At 36.6% G+C, this 20,873-nt stretch overlaps 2 protein-coding genes across 8 annotated transcripts in view; one reads left to right on the top strand and one right to left on the bottom strand.

The window, feature by feature from the left end:
• The window catches only part of LOC114351990 (spatacsin), a 31,880-nt gene extending 27,503 nt beyond the window's left edge, over positions 1 to 4,377 (top strand). Inside the window, exons 12-16 of one of the 2 annotated variants that reach the window (XM_028303391.1) lie at positions 235 to 554; positions 1,502 to 1,648; positions 2,230 to 2,286; positions 3,103 to 3,249; positions 3,601 to 3,786. In XM_028303391.1, the coding sequence (XP_028159192.1) occupies positions 235 to 554; positions 1,502 to 1,648; positions 2,230 to 2,286; positions 3,103 to 3,249; positions 3,601 to 3,673 (744 nt within the window). In that variant the 3' untranslated portion in view covers positions 3,674 to 3,786. Of the gene's footprint in view, positions 1 to 234; positions 555 to 1,501; positions 1,649 to 2,082; positions 2,287 to 3,102; positions 3,250 to 3,600 lie in introns of both variants that reach the window. The other variant, XM_028303390.1, reaches the window with a different exon arrangement.
• A 603-nt stretch (positions 4,378 to 4,980) lies between these two features.
• On the bottom strand, positions 4,981 to 17,937 carry inaE (inactivation no afterpotential E). Of its 6 annotated transcripts, none has more exons than XM_028303393.1 (15): positions 17,687 to 17,937; positions 14,349 to 14,444; positions 13,546 to 13,645; positions 12,853 to 12,956; positions 12,504 to 12,613; positions 11,360 to 11,578; positions 10,758 to 11,085; positions 10,248 to 10,365; positions 8,980 to 9,103; positions 8,682 to 8,807; positions 8,428 to 8,520; positions 7,308 to 7,462; positions 6,760 to 6,900; positions 6,217 to 6,287; positions 4,981 to 5,715 (listed from the first exon to the last, which is right to left on the bottom strand). In XM_028303393.1, the coding sequence occupies exons 2-15, from the start codon at positions 14,441 to 14,443 to the stop codon at positions 5,553 to 5,555; spliced, it is 1,947 nt and encodes a 648-aa protein (XP_028159194.1). In that variant the 5' UTR covers position 14,444; positions 17,687 to 17,937; the 3' UTR covers positions 4,981 to 5,552. The 6 variants fall into 6 exon arrangements, with proteins under 6 accessions (XP_028159194.1, XP_028159197.1, XP_028159196.1 ...); XM_028303396.1 differs by lacking the exon at positions 17,687 to 17,937 and adding an exon at positions 15,962 to 16,241; XM_028303395.1 differs by lacking the exon at positions 17,687 to 17,937 and adding an exon at positions 15,941 to 16,241.
• Between the last annotated feature and the right edge of the window lie 2,936 nt (positions 17,938 to 20,873).

Here is a 20,873-nt window from a genome sequence, read left to right on the forward strand (position 1 = left end):
CTTCCTTCGAAACCTTAATAAGATAAATCTATCGATTAATGTACCTACACCCCTCCCCATACATTGTTAAAAGTACTTAAGTAAGTATTTGCAATCGTAGTAGGCCTTGTAGTCCTATGGTAAAACAAATAAAATATTAACAAAAATCAACACGTAAAGAAAGTTCATACTATCCTAGTCGAAACCAGTATGAAACTTTCATAAATCTAAAGCAAACTTATCTTTATTTTGCAGGCGTTACGAGACAACCACCAGTTCGAGTTCCTCCTTGGCCAATTCGACTACATGCTCGGCCAACAGCCGGACAAGATTGCAGAATTCAAGCAGGGCCTCCTGGACTTCTTGAAAACCCACTGTCCTGGGGACACGGACGCCTACATCATGGTGGCTTTACACTTTAACATGTATGCTGAGGCGGCCAACGTCAAGAGAAAACAGGCGTTAGACCTGATTGAGGACTTGGAGAAACTGGCGATGGAAGCGGCCAGAGGGGTCCCTAAAAAGCCGAACCAGCCACAAGTGTGGCTACAGATACATGATAATGTTACGACGAGGTAAAATACATTTATTGATATACTAGCGGTGTAATACCCGCGACTTCGTACGCGTTAAAATATAGGACTTTTAAACAAACTTCCAATCCCCGTTTTAAATCCTTAGGGTTGGAGTTTCGTAAAATCCGCTCTTAACGGATGTCTCCTTTAAAGAACCTACCTAGCTATAGAACTCAAATTAGGTACAGTTTATTAATAATTTTCGACGAATCGAATTTACGATTACGATCGCCTGTCTTGGTGGTTCGCATATCGGACTTTCACTTTATTTTTCTAATCCCGCGAGAGACTCGCGTGATAAACAAGAGCGTTTATTTACCCAAGTAAGCCTTTTGAAGCACGCATGAATTGTTTACTTATTCGCATATCAAATACATTAATCTTTTTATTTTTTTCCTTATCTACTCAGATGTCATACTTTCATTCTGTTTACTTTTACTTTTTCCTGTTTAGTTTAGGATTTGGTAATTAAAGTGATAGTTAGAACAATACCTATAAGTAGGCATCTTCCATATTTTAGTTACTATTTTTTTTAAGTTGGAATCACATCTAGTTTTGTGTCTAAAATTAGATTATAATAGGTACTAAAGGTGGTAAATGTAGCATAAGTTTTTCCCTGGAATATTTTGGTGCCGTTTTAGGTCCATAGAGATGCCATAAAACTATGTAACATTTTTTGTAGCCTATGGAATGTAATAAATTATACAATAGCGGCCGCCCGTGACTTTGTACGCGTGTTAAGGGTTAATTTTGCAAATCTCGCCGTAAAAACCATCCTTGGACTTCAACAAAAATTTGAAAAAATGAATTGGTTGGTAAAATTGGTCCAGGCGTTGTTGAGCTATGAGCTCACCAACACGTTTTGCGATTCATTTTTATATTATAGATTAAGTACCTCACGTGTTATCTCAATAAGCTATTTTCACAGCAATGTTTTAACATTCTAGGTCTCTCCTAGAGACAGCTCTGAACCACTGCACCGACGCTTCGGAGTTGTACCTCCAAGGCGGCTGCACCGGCTTCGCTGGCGAGATGGCAGCACTGGCGCAGCAGGTGGCCTTGCAGATGTCTCTGCTGAACGCTTCGCCCACCAGGCTCATANGTGCAAGAAACAGTGCTGCTAACATTTAAATAAATATGACGTTTGCTAACGAATAAGGTTTTGCTTGTTTATTTTTCTATCCCATCAGTGCAATGGCAATGTTACAAAATGTAGTTTTTTTTATTTAATAGATAATGGCAGGTTGAACCAACAAGAAGGTTTTAGTTTAACAATCATAATAATCTTCTTGACAAGTTAAATCGTCAAACAACTTTGATCTTAATAATTTTGAACTTTACTGACGAACAGTTAAAGATAATTTTCTCTAACTCGAGATTATTCTGTAACATAGTTTCAAAAGGTAATATGTGCTCGCGATTCGTTGAAGGAATCAATTTGAAAACTGTCGAACCTTTTCATTCCGCGACTGTACATCGCGTGTTATCTTATTAAACCTATTCTCACAGCAATGTTTTAACATTCTAGGTCTCTCCTAGAGACTGCCCTGAACCACTGCACCGACGCTTCCGAGTTGTACCTGCAAGGCGGCTGCACCGGCTTCGCTGGCGAGATGGCAGCACTGGCGCAGCAGGTGGCCTTGCAGATGTCGCTGCTGAACGCTTCGCCCACCAGGCTCATACTGAACAGAAGCACTGAGCAGATGTATAAACTCGTCAGCGAGTATTTGAGGTGGGTAATGGAACTGTCTTTTGTTTTTTTTTGGTTGAAGAAGGGCTTTAAAAACAAAGTGTTGTGTTTTGTTTCTGTGGTTTAAGTTTGAAAACAGCAAGTCTAGCACATAACTGAATAACGCCCGTATTCACCAACATTACTATGAGGTTTCACAGTGCGCGTGGACGCACAGGGTGACACACGAACCAATCACAAGGCTCTATTCAACGCACATAAGCAAGCATCGTTTGTGAATACTGGAGTAAGTGCCTGAGGTAAGGGAGCGGCTCGAAAATAGTGAGGTGTATAATAACAAATGACGTAACAGAACGTACAAGCCTAAAGCACATTTGAAGTCTGACCTTTGACGTCATTAAAACTCTCCCGTGGCTGGCCCATACCTCAGGCATTGGCTCAGTTATGCAGTATTTGAGGTGGTCAATAAACTATTGTCTTTTGTTTCTTTGGGTAATGAAGTACTTTGAAAACATCTTGTTTGCATAGTGTAGTGACTAAGTTGAAGTGTGACATAGCAGATGATGAATAGTAAGGTCACGGCTTCATTGAATCATTAGTGTCTTTTGTGTTGGGTTATTTTACTATTATGTAGCTTGCTATACCAATTTCCTCTATAAAGTGGGTCATACAAACTGATCATTGTTAAATGATAGAGTTTGCGGTTAAAACTTGAACTCGTCGTCAAAATATTTTTTTTAAACATGCTGATTAAGACTAAATTTTAGTACCATATACGTAAGGACGGTCCTTAAAGGACCTTGCATTTGTGTAGCCTTTCCAACAAATTAACGAGAAAATATTCCAATATCGCTTCAGCTTCATGGAGGGCCTGGTACTCCTAGCGGGCCGCGGCGGCGAGGCGTGGCGAGAGCTGGCCTACCGACGCGCGATGGGCAACGACCAGGCCTACCTGCGCGATATGGCCGCCTACAGGCCCGACGTGGCACATCACTTCTTAGAGAGGTAGGTAGCTATATTTAGAGAGACGTTAGCGTTGCTAGTGGCTGTAGCAGTGAGGTATAGTGAGAGCTGGCCTAACGACGCGCGATGGGCAACGATCAGGCCTGAAGCACAGAGTCCGGCTTTTGTGTTTTAGGATCTGGCCCATTTTATGGCATTAAGGATGTTTTTATTGCCATTCCAGGTGTTAGCCCTAAGCAGGAGAAACCTTTTTGTGTTGTAACTTTATCATATTAATAGTTTTTTAATGTTGCTTCACGTATATCCTAAAATGTAGGACCTGATCCTGCTTTTATTTGATTTACAATAAGAGTTCAAAATTGAGCGGTAAGCTGATATAAAAATGTTTTATAGGTACAAAACGGAGAAGAACAAAACCCCGGTGTCACAGGCCGCTGTGACGGAGCTGCGCAATCTGTGCAGATGATATTCGGCCCGACGCTGACACAGTGATGTCACGATCTCATTCTTAAAACGACTCATTTAGCATAGGACATTAACCCATGCCATACCCATAACCGACTATGTAATATTGCGCATGTAGTAAACTATATAAGCAATCAGGCGTTCAATGGGTTAAATACGCAATATAGCTTACGCCAAATGTATATTGTTAGACTATATTAATGCTTTTATATCGTTATAATTTCCAATGTTATCCAAATCGTTAATTTAAAATTAATAAGATATTACTCAATCTGTTTACTATTTTGCTGTGATATTATAAATTGACTGATGATATAAGTGTATTTTTGTATTCTATTTTAAAATAAATAAAAATGCATTTTAATATTCTCTCTTATAATGTTTTATTATTTCGAGTGCTGGATCGTAAGAAGTCGTCCATACATCAATAAAAATATACGTTTCACATATAATAATGAATACAAGTACCAACTATTCTCCAATGACATAAGAAATACACATACAATTTACCAAGTAGGTATGCCTGCGTTCAGCAATGATAATTATGCCCGTTTTCACCATCAATCCCTATTTTTTAAGTGAAAACAAAAATTCTGTTGTGTTACCAATAGGGGTCACTTAAAAATTAGGGATTGATGGTGAAAACAGGCATTAGACTTTTAAAAACTCACTTCAGTCACTCATACTCAAGTAAATGGAAGCAATTGAAATTAAAAAATGCTAACAATAATAAATACTTATTTATAAAACACAATACGTATGCATACGTATAAATAACAAAAAATATTACGCTTAGTTGTACTGGGATGTTCATATACCAACATAATTTATTTACAAATAATTGAGTATATTGTAAATGAACTTCATGCAAGTGAAACTTTTAACAATGCATTAACTTATCATAAATCACTTTTAGTCAAGTAGGTATTCAAGGGTTTTAAGTAGGTAGTACATAAGTACAGTCGGCGGAATATGAAGTTAAACATGTGGTTTTATGTATAGTCTGGTCTGCGAGCACGTAGAATTTTGTCCAATGACCCACTCTCTGCGGGCGCCTGTCGCACAGTCGCGACAGCAATATAATTACGCGCGAGCGATAAGGATGGGTAGCTTGGGGTCATTGGACAAAATTCTATGTGCTCACAGACCGGGCTTTAGTTATAATAAATGAGGTTTAGCAACAATGTTTTAACATTCTGATGAGTTACCGACTGTATCATGCTTGTCATGTAAAAAATATGTTAGAAATTCAATATTATCTATAAATGCTATCTTCTCAAATAGTTGTACCGTTTATTATTTCTAGTAACAGCAAAAATTAAATCAACATAATTATTAAGTAACACTTATTGCACTTACATTCTATTGCATTGTAAAAAAATATCACATCATACGTTTTTAATCTGGGACATTATACATTTCAAAAAATACATAGATCGTTTCTCCGTATTGAGACACCATAGGCACTTAATAGTGAATAAACTCTAGATTAAGTTTGTTGTATTACAGACGCTTTAAGAGTTCAAGTTTTTAAAACTCAGTCTCTTTCTATGCTACTTCAGTAAACATTTCGGGGCTTCGCTGTTTCCGTATTTTCCAATTTGTTATTAGTCGCTCTTGCTTGACTTGCTTTGAGAAAAAGGGATCAAGATCCAAAAATACGGACAACTTTTTAGTGAGTACCCCGCTGTTACTTCATCTGAACTGTTAAGATCAGAACGTATCAGAACGTTCACGCCATATAAGATTGCAATATTGCAAATAAATATGGCCGACTTAAATTTCCATCACAATGAAAAAACAAAGAGAATCTTCATTGTTTGTATTTACAATATCGCCAATCACTGGCGAGAACTGTAACAATACTTGATTACGCTTATCTACATAATATTATTTAATCTGGCGCTACAAATGGATTGCAAGGGCTCCAGAACGTTCTCGGGCATGTGGTCGACTAGCATGCTTGGTGTTACCACTAGTTCCGCGAAGTCTTCGGCGTTTGCCCACCGGAGTTTGTACTTTGGCTCACGGTCCAGGGCACTTCTGAAAAAGATATTGAAAAACAGTATTTATTACAAGGCCCTTTGTTTAATAATCAGTTAATTCAATTGACTGCGTAAAAGGGTAGGTAAGTAGGTACTTTTTACATGTATGAGGTCATATTAAAAGTGATTGTAAAAGATTAATTATTAGACTTTGATTTCTGATGGCATCATGTTTATTTCACTATCACTTTGTAAATAAACTGCAAATAGACATGACTCATATCCTAGAACATTTGTGTTGGGATTAATAACTTAATTCAGGACTTCGTCATGGCAAAAGACATTGACATTGAATATTAATTGTAATAATTATAATGACCACAAATTATGATAAGAGTGACTTATTGCAAATTATTTAATCTTTGCGATTAGTTTTATTTATTTAATGAATATTCAATAGCTACTACCTAAACTAAGTAGATTCTTATTATTATTCTGTGCCTCAACATGCATATGGTTTCGATAAGTTAATTATGTATACAGTTTCAAACATCCTTACCTGTCTATACCGGCTGGTTTGTGAGGCACAATGTGAAGAATGCGTCCCGCGATGTACATTCGTTCTATGTCCTGTAATGTAATACAAACATTTGAGTGAATGTTTGGCTATGATATGCTAAATATAGAAAGGTTAGTTCGAGTCATCCACGAAGACGTGCCCCACCATTCTTCCGCTAATGTTTGAGTGTTATCGTTACACATCATCATCATCATCATCATTTCAGCCATAGGACGTCCACTGCTGAACATAGGCATCCCCCAATGCTTTCCATGTTGATCGATTGGTAGCGGCCTGCGTCCAGCGCTTCCCTGCTACCTTTACGATGTCGTCTGTCCACCTTGTAGGTGGATGTCCCACGCTGCATCGTTACACGCACATTGCAATAAAGACGCTCGAATTGCTCGTATCAAACTCCCCGCACCCCGCGCTTTCCTCGACCAAAAATTGGTAGGTACCTACCTAGGGCACGTCTTCGTGGATGGCACGATCTATGTCTTATTTTTTGGCTTTTTGGCAATAAGATAAGTATTAGGTACTTACGTATGAAACACTTCTCACTAATCTAGTTGGACCGATTAAGTTCGCCTCGATGTCATCCGTCGGTGCATTGAAGACAGTGTTCAGATCCGTTTCAGGTATCGTGAAGAACATGTAGCGAAGTCCTTTCAGCAATATCCGGTACTGAAAAGATGAGAACAATGTAAGTAAACCTAAAAGGTTTCCGTTTGAAGAATACCTACTGCAGTACTTAGATGTCAGAAAGGGGGACTAAAATGTAATGTATGGTATTTTTGTAAGCAAATCTTCAACTTTCATTTAGATAAACGAAAAAAGTATACCTAGACAAGATATTTATGAACGTTAGTAAACTTCATAGCTCATGCGACTCTCTAAAATATTAATTTACACTTTGAGTCTTATTCAAAGATACAAATAATCCAAATATTGAAATTAGCTCACACAGCCTTGAATCTAATCTTGAGTATACATTCATACTCGAGTTTGGGCCTAAGAGGTTTGCGAATAATGAACTATCTTGAATTAAATAAACAATATTTTTCTCTTTCTCTTTCTATCACTAAAGTTACCTTAGGTAAGTTGGTAGCGTGCATGGTCTCTAAAAGCCGGTCGCGGAACATCTGCGCGCTCTTGAGACTGATCCTCATCACCAGGTCATCACCGACGCCTACCGTCATAACGAAACCCTCGGTGTACCGTGCAGCATCACGACTTAGTAAGCCCGCTGCAAAAGGACAAATAAATTATGATGACCGACGTCAAACGAACTGGATCTGGTTATTTTAGGCCCCGAACAGACGGTGAAACGCAACTGCAACGAAACTGCAACTTTCTGATGATTCTTATGAATGAAACTGAAACTGAAAGTTTCAAACTGGTCGCGTCATGTGTGGTCTCTTAACGGACGCTATGGCAGACACTTAGATGCAACTCAAAAGTAACTAGCAGTTACAGTTTCGTTGCAGTTGCGTTTCACCGTCTGTTCTGGGCCTTAGAATCTGGAATTCACGTGGATATCGTAAGAGACATTATGAACACATCAAGCCTCCCCAACCCGTCTAGCCAATGTGGAGAGTGTAGACCAAATTCTCCATTTGTCTCTGGTAAATAACAGAGGTTTGTGCAGTAGAGATTAAATGACCTGATCTGAAATAACAAGTAGTCCATAGGAAAAATAGGAATGTTTTCGAACTCGACGCCATTAGACCGTCCTACGAGTAAGTAGGTACACACAGCCACAGTGTAACTATCCATTTCCGTTTTTGCTCTCGCTCTCATCAAATGGTGATTCTTTGCGATAGAACGAGACGACATGTCCGGCAATGGGCAGTTAACTCTATTGCCGATAGCACATTCTTATCATCATCATCATTTCAGCCATAGGATGTCCACCTGGACGTAGGACGCTGACTTTGTACTTTTAGCTTTGACGTAATTAATTTTACAAAAATCATAATTTTTCCATGATTATAGGTAGGTACTTATTTAACAGTCAAACCCCATATTGCAGTTAAGTACATGACAAAAATTGTACAGCTTGTCAAAAATATTTTTAACAGATTCCAATAATAATATTATGTTAACAACGTCGTAACAAGATATTTTTAGTAGTCGCTTGTTAACATCTGGAGTTAGTATGCTAATTAAGATTTAAATTTGAATAGGCAAGTAAAAGGTGAACAGACTTACACGGTGTTGAAAATGCAAATACTTTGAGATGGGGATATTTTGGTTTTAACTTGATACCAAGTAAAGTAGATATTGCAGCTCCCAAACTGTGACCTGAAAAGTAGGTAAATATTATTAAAATACTTGTTAACTTTCTAAAGTCTGTGTTACTTTACACGTTCCTTATGTAAATAAGGCAGGTATTTTTCTTGTTATCGTAATAATTTGAAGATGCAACGATAAGATGTTATGATACCTAAATATTCGTTACCTACCTGTTATCACTAGTTCATAGTCGGGATACTCAGCAAACGCTCTTTCCAAAATTGGTGCGAGTCGTTCTAGGGTCTTCTCAGTGCCCAATGCCATGCCTTTATGAGCCAGGGAACCTTCTGGTAGACCTAAAACACAAAAGATAATTCATTCTACGTCAAAGATAGTGTTGGAATTAAATTTAATTTATCAAACGTTTCAAATCCTTAGCTAGTAATCCTTAGTAGGTAAGTACTTAATTATGGAAAATACGAAACTAAATTCCTACAACATACAGGAGAAGAGGAAAATTCCACCAACCTTCGGCTTGAAATGCATGCGCAGGGGCGGCTAAGTCTGTGAACATGTCAGGAATCGAAATGGACCCTCGGACGGTCACCACGATGCACCTACGTTCGTGCTCAGCAATTACGTAGAAAGGCACCTGATATAACAATGTTATCGTCAGAAAACAAAACGGAAGTACCAAAAATCAACAGTTTTTCTCTAAACTTATCTTACAGAGCAGCTGTAATTAGCAAATTAAATTAAGGAACCGTGTTACTTAGCTTACGCAGCAATCGTAGCTACACGGTAGTAGTCAAAACAGTGGTCGTTCGTAGCTACTTATTAGTAGGTAGTCGTACGCAGCAGTCGTAGCTAAATGTAGCAGTCGTAGCTAAATGTAGCAGTCGTAGCTAAATTTAGCAGTCGTAGCTAAATGTAGCAGTCGTAGCTAAATGTAGCAGTCGTAGCTAAATGTAGCAGTCGTAGCTACATGTAGCAGTCGTAGCTAATTAGTAGAGTAGTAACGTAGCAGTTGTAGCTACTCTTTAGTACCCGACGTAGTATTTGTAGCTACGTAAATGACAAACGTAGGTAATATACTCAACATCAAATAAATTGCACCTTCCGCGACGCGAACTTTAAAGATTTTCTTCTGACACAATCATGGTGCTCCAACAATATTGGTGTTATTTGAAAGCCCAATAAATATCATTAAAGCAAAACACATTTAATTTCTTAATAACTAAATGATTAACATATACCATAAATGTGACTTGAAAAATGACCTCACTTTGGGCTCATCTGTGGGATCAATTAGACCAATTTTTATGGTTATAAAACCAAATAATGACCTCACGTGTCCTCTTTAACAGATGGATAGCGATTAATCCCAACTTAACAGTTTTATAGCCATAAAAGTTGGCTCAAGCGTAACTACCTATTTTTCGAAGAAGTGACTCTGGATCCTTCTAAAGACACATTTTTGGGGTAAAAACCTTTCCTTTAATGAAATTAAGTTTAGAACTAGGCTTTCAAATGGTACCAATGTTGGTGGGAAGTGAGGAATTGAGGATGCATACTTTTGAAAAGTGCTTGTTGCGGGAGGTGCGATTTATTTGATGCATATTAGTAGCAGTCGTAACTTCTTCGCCGTTATTTAACTGTAGTCAGTGATAGCGTAGTGTACTAGAGTTATTAGTTTGATGATGGACGAGAAAATGTTTTCGTTGTAGGATTAAAATTTCTTGTTATTGGTTAGTTAGCTGCTATTAATATAGTGTAAAATATGGCAATTAGCTTACTTCAAATATGTGGTTCTCGAAGGAAACGAAGAGGAAGTCTTTGTCGGCGACATCGGACATGTACTTGAGCCCTGCGTAGTTGCACATGCAGCAGTTGTCACCCTTGACATGTCGCGGCCTGCACACAAATGGAATTTTAAAGTTGAGGAAGGAAAAGTAGCATCAGTCCTATTTACATACATTAACGATAGAAAGATACCTAAATAACAGCGCAACCTTTTAGTTGTTTGCAAATATTTGATTCAAAACGGTTCAATAAAATAGAAATGGTAGGTACAGTTAGCGATTTAATAAAATAGTGTGCAGATGTTACGAGTAGTTCTTGTTTTATGATAAACAAACCAATTTCTGCTAAACTTAACAAAGTATCATTTGTTTTTGAAATTAATTAATTATTTACATAATTTGCGTAGCATTATTACTTCTAGTAACAATTAACTACGAAGTTGAACTATTAATGTACCTACTTTAGATTAAGAAGTCCATAAAATATTAAAAAGAAACACTTACCTCCAACAACAGCATCTCAAATACGGAAGAAGGAAGCAAAACCCAGCACAGTAGTATCTATACAGCACATAGAGTCCACCATACGCCGCAGTAGCATACTTCAAGTAATGCTGAGCCTCCTCTACCGTCATCCAGGCCGGTGCGTCGGCGCAGATCTTTCGCATATCTGTGGTATACTCGTTTTCTTCAGTGACTGTCTCAGCATCAGCAGGCTGGGTGGCTTTCTTGATCCTCGACTCGCGTTTCTGACGGACGCGTAGGAGTATGGACCCGGCAATCAAGTCGTAGAGAACCAGGTCTGATGATCTGAACAGTATACTTAGAAGCGCTGGAAAGAAAAGTTTATCATTTAATTTATAGACATTAATACATAAGCTTTGCAGCGGCTGGCCTGGACAGGCTCGTCGCTTTTAGTGATCTGGGTTAAGTAGGAGTATGGACATAAACCACAAATCAATCAATATCCCAATCAATTGATTGTGGCTACATAGGTACTTAAGTGGGTAAGTGTGATATGATTGTCCTACTAAAGTATAGCTAGACCTTATTAGATAAGTTTTACGAGTAAGCTTAGGCTAAGTATTAATTATAATATCTCTCACATGCCATTTCGCTGATTGCCTCCTTCATCTTGCTGTCTTTAAAATACCAAAACGTCCACCGAAGCCTGCTCTCCCATATTTCTGTGAACTTCTTATGGTAGTAGTCCCTCTCTTCAGGGGTCTGCAGATCTTCGTACTTCAGAGTCCCTAATGGGTCGTAGGCAAAGTACACTGCCAGTGCCATTAAAGCCATTGGTATCCATGACAGTATGACTATACCTGAAATAAGTTTCTAATTAGGAAAGACAGTGAAATAAAAGAAGAAAGGCACGCGTTACCATTTGATACTAAAGAATGCCTGATCCTCTAGAAAAAGTATGAAACATTTGTGACAGATTTAATTTCGTGATCGCTTTAAATTCAAATTTCTTTTCTGCTCAACCCAAAGGTAAACTGGTCGAGAATGCTTTAGTGCATTAAGTTCGCCTTATGTACAAATGTATTTTGCCATTAAAGTTAAATACAGTCAAACCTGGATAAGTGAGAACTGGATAAGTGAGAAAACTCTATAAGTGAGAGTAATAGCCAGGACCCGTCATTTTAAGCTCCCAAAACCTCTATTAGGGAGAAACAGAAACCTTTGTAAGAGAGAGTCGTTTTTCCCTCATAGACCTCCGTAAGTGAGACTGCTACTTATCTATACCTCTATAAGCGACAGTCGAGCTTTATTTACAAATTTAACATGTGCTATTTTATGTCTCATTCTTAACTTTCGTGGAACTTCCTACCATTGTTTTTGTATTCTCGTCAATATTGTTCCTAATTTCGTGGAACTAAATATAACTTTATTGTTGTTATTTTATCGCATTCTTTTCAAATGGACACGTGTGACGGTGTGACCCCTATAAGAGAGAAACGCTACCCATGTACCTGCATTAGCGAGAAACTCGGGTTAGTGAGAAACCTCTATAAGCGAGAATGAGATTGTGCTCCCTTGAACTCTCGCTTATCCAGGTTTGACTGTGAATAAATAAATTCCGTAAAGAACCTACAAAAATGTAGAGAAAGAGAAGAAAAATACTTTGGCTTCAGCCCTGTTTTAGGGCGTAGAAAAGCTATCATGAAGTTGAGACTGTCACACCTAAATGTTGATATACTACAGTCGACGGACATTTGAATTAACTTACTAAAAAAAACTACTTACATTGTAAAATCGTCTTGGTGAACCCAGATACTTGGCAATCGACTGATCCAATTATTACCCAAATATTACCCATAACGAGTAATCCCATCTCCACTATCAGGAAGAACAATCTGAAATCATTCATGATCATTAGGAAAAGCAATTTAATAAAATCAACAATTTCAAAAAAAGATTTATAAGTTTTTTGTTTATCTCTCTTCCAACTCCATGGCTAGTGATTAAATTATAACGAACTATGCAGTACTTAGTACATTATCTAGTCTTATTAACTTTAATAGGTAAATAATAAAGATAATAAAATTCTCAAATAATAAAGCTTTTAATATTATAAACATTTGGGCAAATATACTTGCAAATCAGTAGATGCCCGACGTATCTCCGGGGCTCTTCGTTTGTGAGAGAGCCTCGCGCGGAGTGTACCGCAGTGGCTACCAGAAGAAGGATTTCCACAACCTGCACCAAATAAAGTCTCTTAATTTAACTTATTCAAATCAAAACTTTTATTCAGTATCCACCACCACTTAGGGACAATATAATATGGGCTGGTGCTGAGAAATATTTGACTAATTTCTGTTCTATGAGATTTATAATTCAAAGAAGCTAACAGAATACAGCTTCCATAGCACTAGCTTTGGATAACTTACATTAGCATTCTTTAAGAAGATTAATGTGTTTCCGAGATACGTTAGGTTATGGGGTCACCATATGAGATAAGAATTGTCTAACTCGCTCACATCCACAATTAATTATTTTTACTTATGTTGAAAACTTTCATGTTGCATTTTTACTAAATTCTCACTTTACTATGTACGGGATTTGGCAACACAACACTTTTAAAAAAGGTCGTGCAACCAAAATGGTGGATCCAAACATCGGGATCTTTTTAACTTTTTTAAGTGTTTGTGTGTTGCCAAATCCTGTAGTAGTTGTAGTGAGAATTTAATATTGTAAGTAGATTTCCTTACTAATTAAGTAGTAGATAAGATATAGGTATGTGTCACTTATGAATGCTTGTTCTTTCTGAGGGTTAAAGTGTAAGTACCTGTATCATGAGGCATCCATCAACGAACAGCTGCGCGTACGATGTCTCCCTGCAATCGAAGGAGCCGCTGTCTCGCAGCACGAGCGACAGGAGCAGCAGCCTAGAACAGTTAGCATGTTAAAACAAACTATTAAGCATCCTTTAAGTTACAGTAAGTATCATATTCAAGTCAAGAGTTTAGTTCTAATTCGTGGTATAAAATTTTTTTGTGACTCTTACAAGGTCTGAAATGTAGGCTTATCTGTGCTGAATCTTCAGTTTTAACTCAGTGTAGAGTGGCCTTTGGCGAGTTTAACAAATCATATTTTTACAGTCATACTTAGGCTGGGTTGCACCATCTTACTTTAACTTTAACAAACGTCAAAAGTATGTCAAACTCCATACGAAAAACACCTAGTGACGGTTAAAATAAGGTGGTGCACAGCAACTCAGCCATTGACAAAAGAAAGAACCCTGCGAAAAAGATTTTCGAGAGACCGCTACCCACGCAGCCAAAGTTACACTTAGAGCCAAAGCACACGATGCGTTGACTTGCGGCGCGGTGCGTCGCCGGAGCAGTGTCGCTGCGTCGTCTCATAGAAATATCTGTGGCGGGCACACGCCGCGTGAAACGGCGAAATCTTTGCGATGCGGCGCCGCAAGTCGCAACGCATCGTGTGCTTTGGCTCTTAATTCTAAGTACTAATTAGGATTATTCTTGCGCAATAAATTCGCATTGTGTTCTGTTGTGTTCGCCCGGCCCACCCATTGCTGCCCCTGGCAGTTTGTTTTGATAATGATGTTATGTTCCTATATTTACGTACCATGTCAGTCTGTATGGTATTTCCAAGATGGAGGGGAACACTAGATCGTCTGAGGCAAACATCCATCGTCGCCCCAGTAGACGAAGCGCCGGCATTCTAAAAATAAGTGTAATTACATAAAAATATTAAAATTTAATTAAATTATACAAATGAAACTGTAATGAGTTTAATTTATTATACCTAATGGTTTTAGGTAGGTACTTTACATAATTAAAAAGTAAGTAATTGCCTGCTTAAATTATTTTTACCTTATTAACCTTGTTTAATATCGTTTATTCACAAACGAGGCTTGCTTAAGTGAACAAACAAATCGAACGCACAGCGTTGAATAGAGCTCTGTGATTGTTTCGTGTGTGACACTGTGCGTCTTAAAGGGTCTATTGCATAATAAGAAAATAGTCCACTTTAAATCAGTATTAATATAGTAAATGAAAAACAAATAAATCAATTTAAATGAGTTACTTAATAGTTACGCATCTTTCATTTGGATAAAAATCTTACCTGAAAAAGCACGCTACTATTTAAACTACGACCACGCCACAAATTAAAGCTTGCTAAACAAAACACTGTCTAGACTAGTAGTTGCGATTTTTCTAATTCGTCCGTCTCATTCAAAACAAGCGAACTACGCGAAAGGGAACACCGGTCGACCCTCGCGAATGGCCGATGACTTCATCATTTAGACACGCAATTTAACTAATAACAAATTCATATCACTCGTTAGAACAAAGGTTTAACTCCTTATTGTAATAAACACGGCCGCAATAAAGCTTTTAGTCGATTAAAAGTGTTATTGCAGAAAATACGTACGCTCTCTACAATGTTTACACTGACACTAACCGGCTAACCGTGGCGAAGGAAGACCTTGGTGCGTGCGCTCGTGAAACACTAAAATAACCTTCCGACATACATAACACTCGTATATAGGTCGGCGTCTTTTCCTTTATGACTCTTTCCGATGTGAATTTTATTTTCATTGCTTTATGGGCCTTTCACACCGTAGATGTTAAACATAAATTCTGTAACCATACGTCACTTAACTAACTTGGCTTTGCAGCCACTTAAGGAAAACCACATGCCTATTAACGTGTCTATAGTAAAAACTTTTTGTGTCTATTTATATTTATTTTCCAATTCCTATGTCGTACGTACAACAGAATGACATAATGGTATTATTTATTATGCACGAACCAACGTGGTATTTTCCTCCTTTTACGTTCCGTCTCTACTTATTGTTACCTAATGGATCGATTAGAACTCTATAAAGCAGTCTTTACTCTCTTTTTAATCGCTATAGTTACGTTTTGTAGGTAAGTATGTATGTAGTTACTTTATTAAAATTTAGGAATATAAACAAAAATAATTACTTTTTGGAGTGATGAAAGTAGAACGTGAAAATATTGTTCAAAACATGTAATATATTTTAGCCGCTGCGCATCGTTACATCTGTCTTAGTAATCAATGAATCATTGTTTTCTATTTAAATATCGTGTTTAACGTGGGAATTAATTTACAAAATACATAAAACATCTATGTAAACAACCAAACTGAATGACTAACTGAATATCTACATAAATAAGTAGGTAAAGTACCAGATTGCTGTATTTATTTACTTAAGTTCACTCTCCGATCTTGATCACAGGTTCAAGTCATTGAACGATAGCAAGCCATATTGTTATCACCACACATTGTGTATCATTTAATTTAAACACACACATATCTCTATTATTATGGAAAATATCACTGAACTGTACGTAACATTTTGAATCCGTATTTTTGTAACTCAAAAACAATTGAAGCACGATGTTATTTTTATGACAATAAAATAACGAATGCAGATAAGCAATAATTAAGACAGCATGCATGCGGTAGCGACCGGAGCTACAGCACGGACTGATAACACAAATTGTTACTATCTGTCAATGTTATCGTCTGGTAGTTTGAGGACTAGGTTTCGTCATCGATAGAAACAATCGATATTGCTTAGGGGGCGTCCATTAATTACGTGAGACTTTTAGGGGGGGGGGGGGCCCCCAGAACAACCTCACTTAATCAATCTCACGTAAGGAAGGGAGGGGGTGTCGAGTAATATCACGTAATTTTTTTCCACAACAAACAGAGTAAATCCTCCGTCTGCATTTGTGAACACAGGCCCAGTTTTTCGATCCGCAGTTTGCTACCAATGCTTAAATATTAACAAAATGTATACTAATAATTAAAAATTGTACTAAGTTAATTTTTTTACGCAGGTCTGGTTTTTTTTATAAAATCCAATATTTTCGAAGCACGGATTATCTCATTTACATTGCAAATAGGCATTTTGGAAAATCTCACGTGAGATTAGTTGGTGGGGGAGGGGGTCTGGCAAAATCTCATGAAATCTCACCAAGGGAGTCGGGGGGTTAAAAAATAGCCAAAATTGTCCCACGTAATTAATGGACGCCCCCTTATAAACAATCGTGAGTACAGTATACCTACCTACCTATTACATATCTTAAAATACGTGCGTGTTGACTCATCCAGTTTTTTAACTGGTGAAATAAAAAGTTTGCATGAAATATTACTAATCTGTCGTTGATAAGTGGACTTATCAAGTGCATCTTAACGTGTCACGTATTATTTGCAATTATAATCCTGGTTCAGACTGGCTCAGTTGATAATGTTAATTGCTTTATGTTTCCTAAAGCCTAGGCTTTTCAAACGTACAATTGCGTTTCACTTGACATTTTTTAAATCTTCAAACTTAATTTGAACAACTGCTCTACATTTTATTGTTGAGTCTAAGTAGTAATTGCTATCAAAAATAAAGTAGGCGCCAGCTTTTCTTTTTAAATATTATTAGTAATTTGTTCAATTTTTTCTCATTACCTTTCCAGGCAAGCTAAATAAAAAGCGGTAGACAGGAATCGAACTGCGTCCTCTGGAATTGGTCGTATGCCTAAACCGTTGGGTTATCATCGCGAACTTTTGTTGCAAGGATTATCCTTAAAGATTTTTTGTACTCATAGAGATGTAGAGTTTACCCTGGACTCATACTAAAACAAACTACACAGTATTTATATTTTTTGTTTTACAAGCAGACAAAATTTAAATAATTTTGGGTCTGCTAAAATACTTGTTTTTTTCAATTTTGCACTTTCAACAAAAGTCAGACACTAACAAAACTTTTCGTATCACTGTAGGTATGTGTTTTTAAATAAGTTTTTAGTACCATCATTAAGTTATGAAAAACTTAGGAAATTCAACACGATGTAGACCTTTGACAAAAAACAACGTAACGATAATGGTCGTTTAAATGGCTTTACTTACGTGATATAATGACAAAAATTAGCACTTACCTCTAATACACTTCGTAATAACCACTGTAGTAAACTGTTGTGCCCTTTGACTTGTTTATCGCAGATTCTATGATTCATTCTAACCTCCACACAAAATGTCTCCAGCGGTGGAGCGATATGCACAAGCGATGTTCATGTTCTGTCGATTCATGAACAGTTGGTTGTGCATCACCCCTAGAATATTAATGTAAGGATGTTTGTTACACGATTGGAAAAGTAGGTTAATTGTGAGCCTTCGTGCGACATAGAGAGGTTAGTCTGTGTACGTACCTGCGCGAAAGAGGGTGCGTGGTGACAATAAAGCCACAGTCCGGAAATAGAGCAGGTAGATTTTTGTCAAACAATGTTTACGGTTTTGTTGCTACGACGAGTATGTTTTATAAAAAGTTAGTACTTAGGTAGAATCTAATTGTAATTCTATCGTATTCAACATTTTATGTAGAGCGGAATCTTATAGTATATACCTATATCTTATTGACTCTACGTTTTTGGGTACGGGTAGTAGTTTGCATAACTTTCAATATTAATATCGAGTTCTTGCTGAAATAAATGAAACAGCAAACTACTTAAAATATATTTTAATATAAATTAACACAAACCCAACACAAGACATTGGCTATACCCTAATACAAAGGTGAGAGAGATTACAAAGCCCTAATTTAGGGTACAAGTGATAAGAAACTCAGTCCTTTTAATACTTGAACATACAACAACATACACACAGATCTACGACACGTCGGTTAAAAATATTTTTTTACAATAATAAGTATTCGCCTTTTCGTAGCCGACGGTTATCATTTTGATAATTAAAATATTGTACAGTTGGCCATTTTGAAAACTGAAGAACCACCTTAGAATATCTTTCTAGGCTTAAAAATAGTGACGAAACTTTGTAGGTAATGATACTTAGGTATTTGCCTTTTATCAACAATTCAATCAACTATTTAAAAAGCTTTCCGCCCGCGGCTTCGCCCGCGTGGAATTTTGTCTGTCACAGAAAAACTTTATCGCGCGCGTCCCTGTTTCAAAAACCGGGATAAAAACTATCCTATGTTCTTTCCCGGGACTCAAACTATCTCTATGCCAAATTTCATCAAAATCGGTTGCGAGGTTTAAGCGGGAAAGCGTAACAGACAGACAGACAGACAGACAGACAGACAGACAGACAGACAGACAGAGTTACTTTCGCATTTATAATATTAGTTGGGATATGAAATGGCTAACTTCAAATTTCACAAATCCTGAAAATTTTTATTACAATAACTTGCAGTTAAGCTTAAGCTTACCTACGATTTTCAGATCTGTCAATGCATAATAAATCTTTTCTCGGTAAAAATCTGTACAAAGAGGAAATATGACGCATAAAAATAGCATATTTGTTTCTATTTACAGCGTGTTTTTTGACAATTTGGTCATTTTGTAAATGTAAGGTAGGGTAAAAAAGGTCAAAAGGTTAAACCACACTGGATGGACTCTATTATAATCATAATATTATGTATGCCTAAGTATGTGTAGAGCTTTAGCAAGACGATTTATTTAATCAAGATAAAATGTAGCTCCAAATACATAGATGATACGACTGTATTTGGCACACTTGTGACAAACTATTATCTATTATTTTATAAGGACTTGTAGAAAACAGATATACAGATTTAAATATAATATGATTGAAAGCCGTTTTCCTTTGTCAAAAAATATAAATACTCTAGAAATATACCCGTATTCCAGAATAATTCAAAAAGAAATTCAAACTTAAAAAAATAGTTTAAAATTTTATACATATATTGGATTATATTATTAGGATTTCTTGACTCCAGTGTGTTCATAAGTAGGTAATACTGGAAACTACGAGCACAATGATAAGGTGCATCTTAAAATTTCGTTACTTTTAGCATAAATAACCTACTCATTCATACTGAAGGCTAAATAGGATACAAAATGGAATGTAAATTATTCGAAGTAAATGCTATGTACAATACATCATTCAGAATCTGTTCGAAGGTGATCGAAGTCACATTATTATTGTTCCCTACGTTATTTTAGAATCGAACATACACAAACGGATTAATATGCATGTAAGTATTTAAATATCAGAGCGGTAACAAGTCGTGCTTAGTATGTTTTTATATAAAGATTTATTAAATGAGTCAAGAAAATTGACGTCAATAAATATGACTGTACTGTGTATTGTATTTTCAGTTTGGATAAGGATAATATTTTATTTCGGTTCTAGAAAAAAATCAACATAAGTACGCTTCTAAGTAATTGACTCCGGTAACATTACTGTACTGGTAGTACATTTTTAATTCCTATTTTTAGGTATATGGGTAATACTTATATTAAAAAATCGAAGTGATTTAACAACCAAATATTTGATGGCGCAAGTACACTATGCGGAAAATTGTCCAAGTCGGAGCGTGAGCCCGCACACCGAAGTATGGGCGACACACACGGGGGAAGGAGAAAGTAACCAAGATGGTGTTCACACTATAAAGTCTTGACCACTTTCCCACATAGTGTACTCGCGCCATGTAGTTAATACTTTTTAAGACGTAACATTACAATTTCAATGTTTCTATGTCAGAATCTACAGTAATAATACAAGGCGAAGGAACAGTTTGGTAAAAACTTATTCAATGAAGATCTCTACTTACTGGATTTTTTCTAACAACACATCTGATTTTTGTAGCCTAATAAAACTTATCAATGTGTTGTTTATACATTGGGGAGTAGAGAATATCTTTTACTTTTTCGAATATCAAAATTAAAATTTCACTGTTTAAGTTTTTCCCAACAAGTCCTTTAAACGCTGTGTTTTATTATTAAAACATTGATTAAACTCTAATATTTAGGCCCAGTGGACTTTTACCTTTAACAGATCCATACTTTAATATCATTTCTAATTATAATACGCAGTTAAAATATTTTTGCGTGTCAGGAGACATTTTTAACCTAACCGCGTATTGCGTTAATATCTGTCAAAATTAATTAAATGATGCAACGCGAAATTTTAAAAATAATCAATTGTACTTTCAAAATATTGGGTGTAAAATTTTAACTGAGATTCATTTTAACAAAAAAGGCTTTGAAACTTTTTTTCTAGACATTGCATAAATAGGACTTCAAAAATAAAATGTTTTTCATGTGGTGAGTAGTAATTACATCAGTCAAACGAAAATTGCACAAG

This window comes from Ostrinia furnacalis, unplaced genomic scaffold (assembly GCF_004193835.3).
Source record: "Ostrinia furnacalis isolate ACB-3 unplaced genomic scaffold, ASM419383v2 OfSCF1234, whole genome shotgun sequence".
NCBI lineage: Eukaryota > Metazoa > Arthropoda > Insecta > Lepidoptera > Crambidae > Ostrinia > Ostrinia furnacalis.

What these genes read in the sequence shown, in the direction of transcription:
- inaE (XM_028303392.1), bottom strand. Translation starts at nt 15,325, where the DNA reads ATGAAAATAAAATTCACATCGGAAAGAGTCATAAAGGAAAAGACGCCG. An exon ending in ATGGATGCCTCATGATACAG is followed by an intron (nt 12,957 to 13,545) that starts GTACTTACACTT and finishes TATTTGGTGCAG; the next exon opens with GTTGTGGAAATCCTTCTTCT. An exon ending in CACCAAGACGATTTTACAAT is followed by an intron (nt 11,579 to 12,503) that starts GTAAGTAGTTTT and finishes AACTTATTTCAG; the next exon opens with GTATAGTCATACTGTCATGG.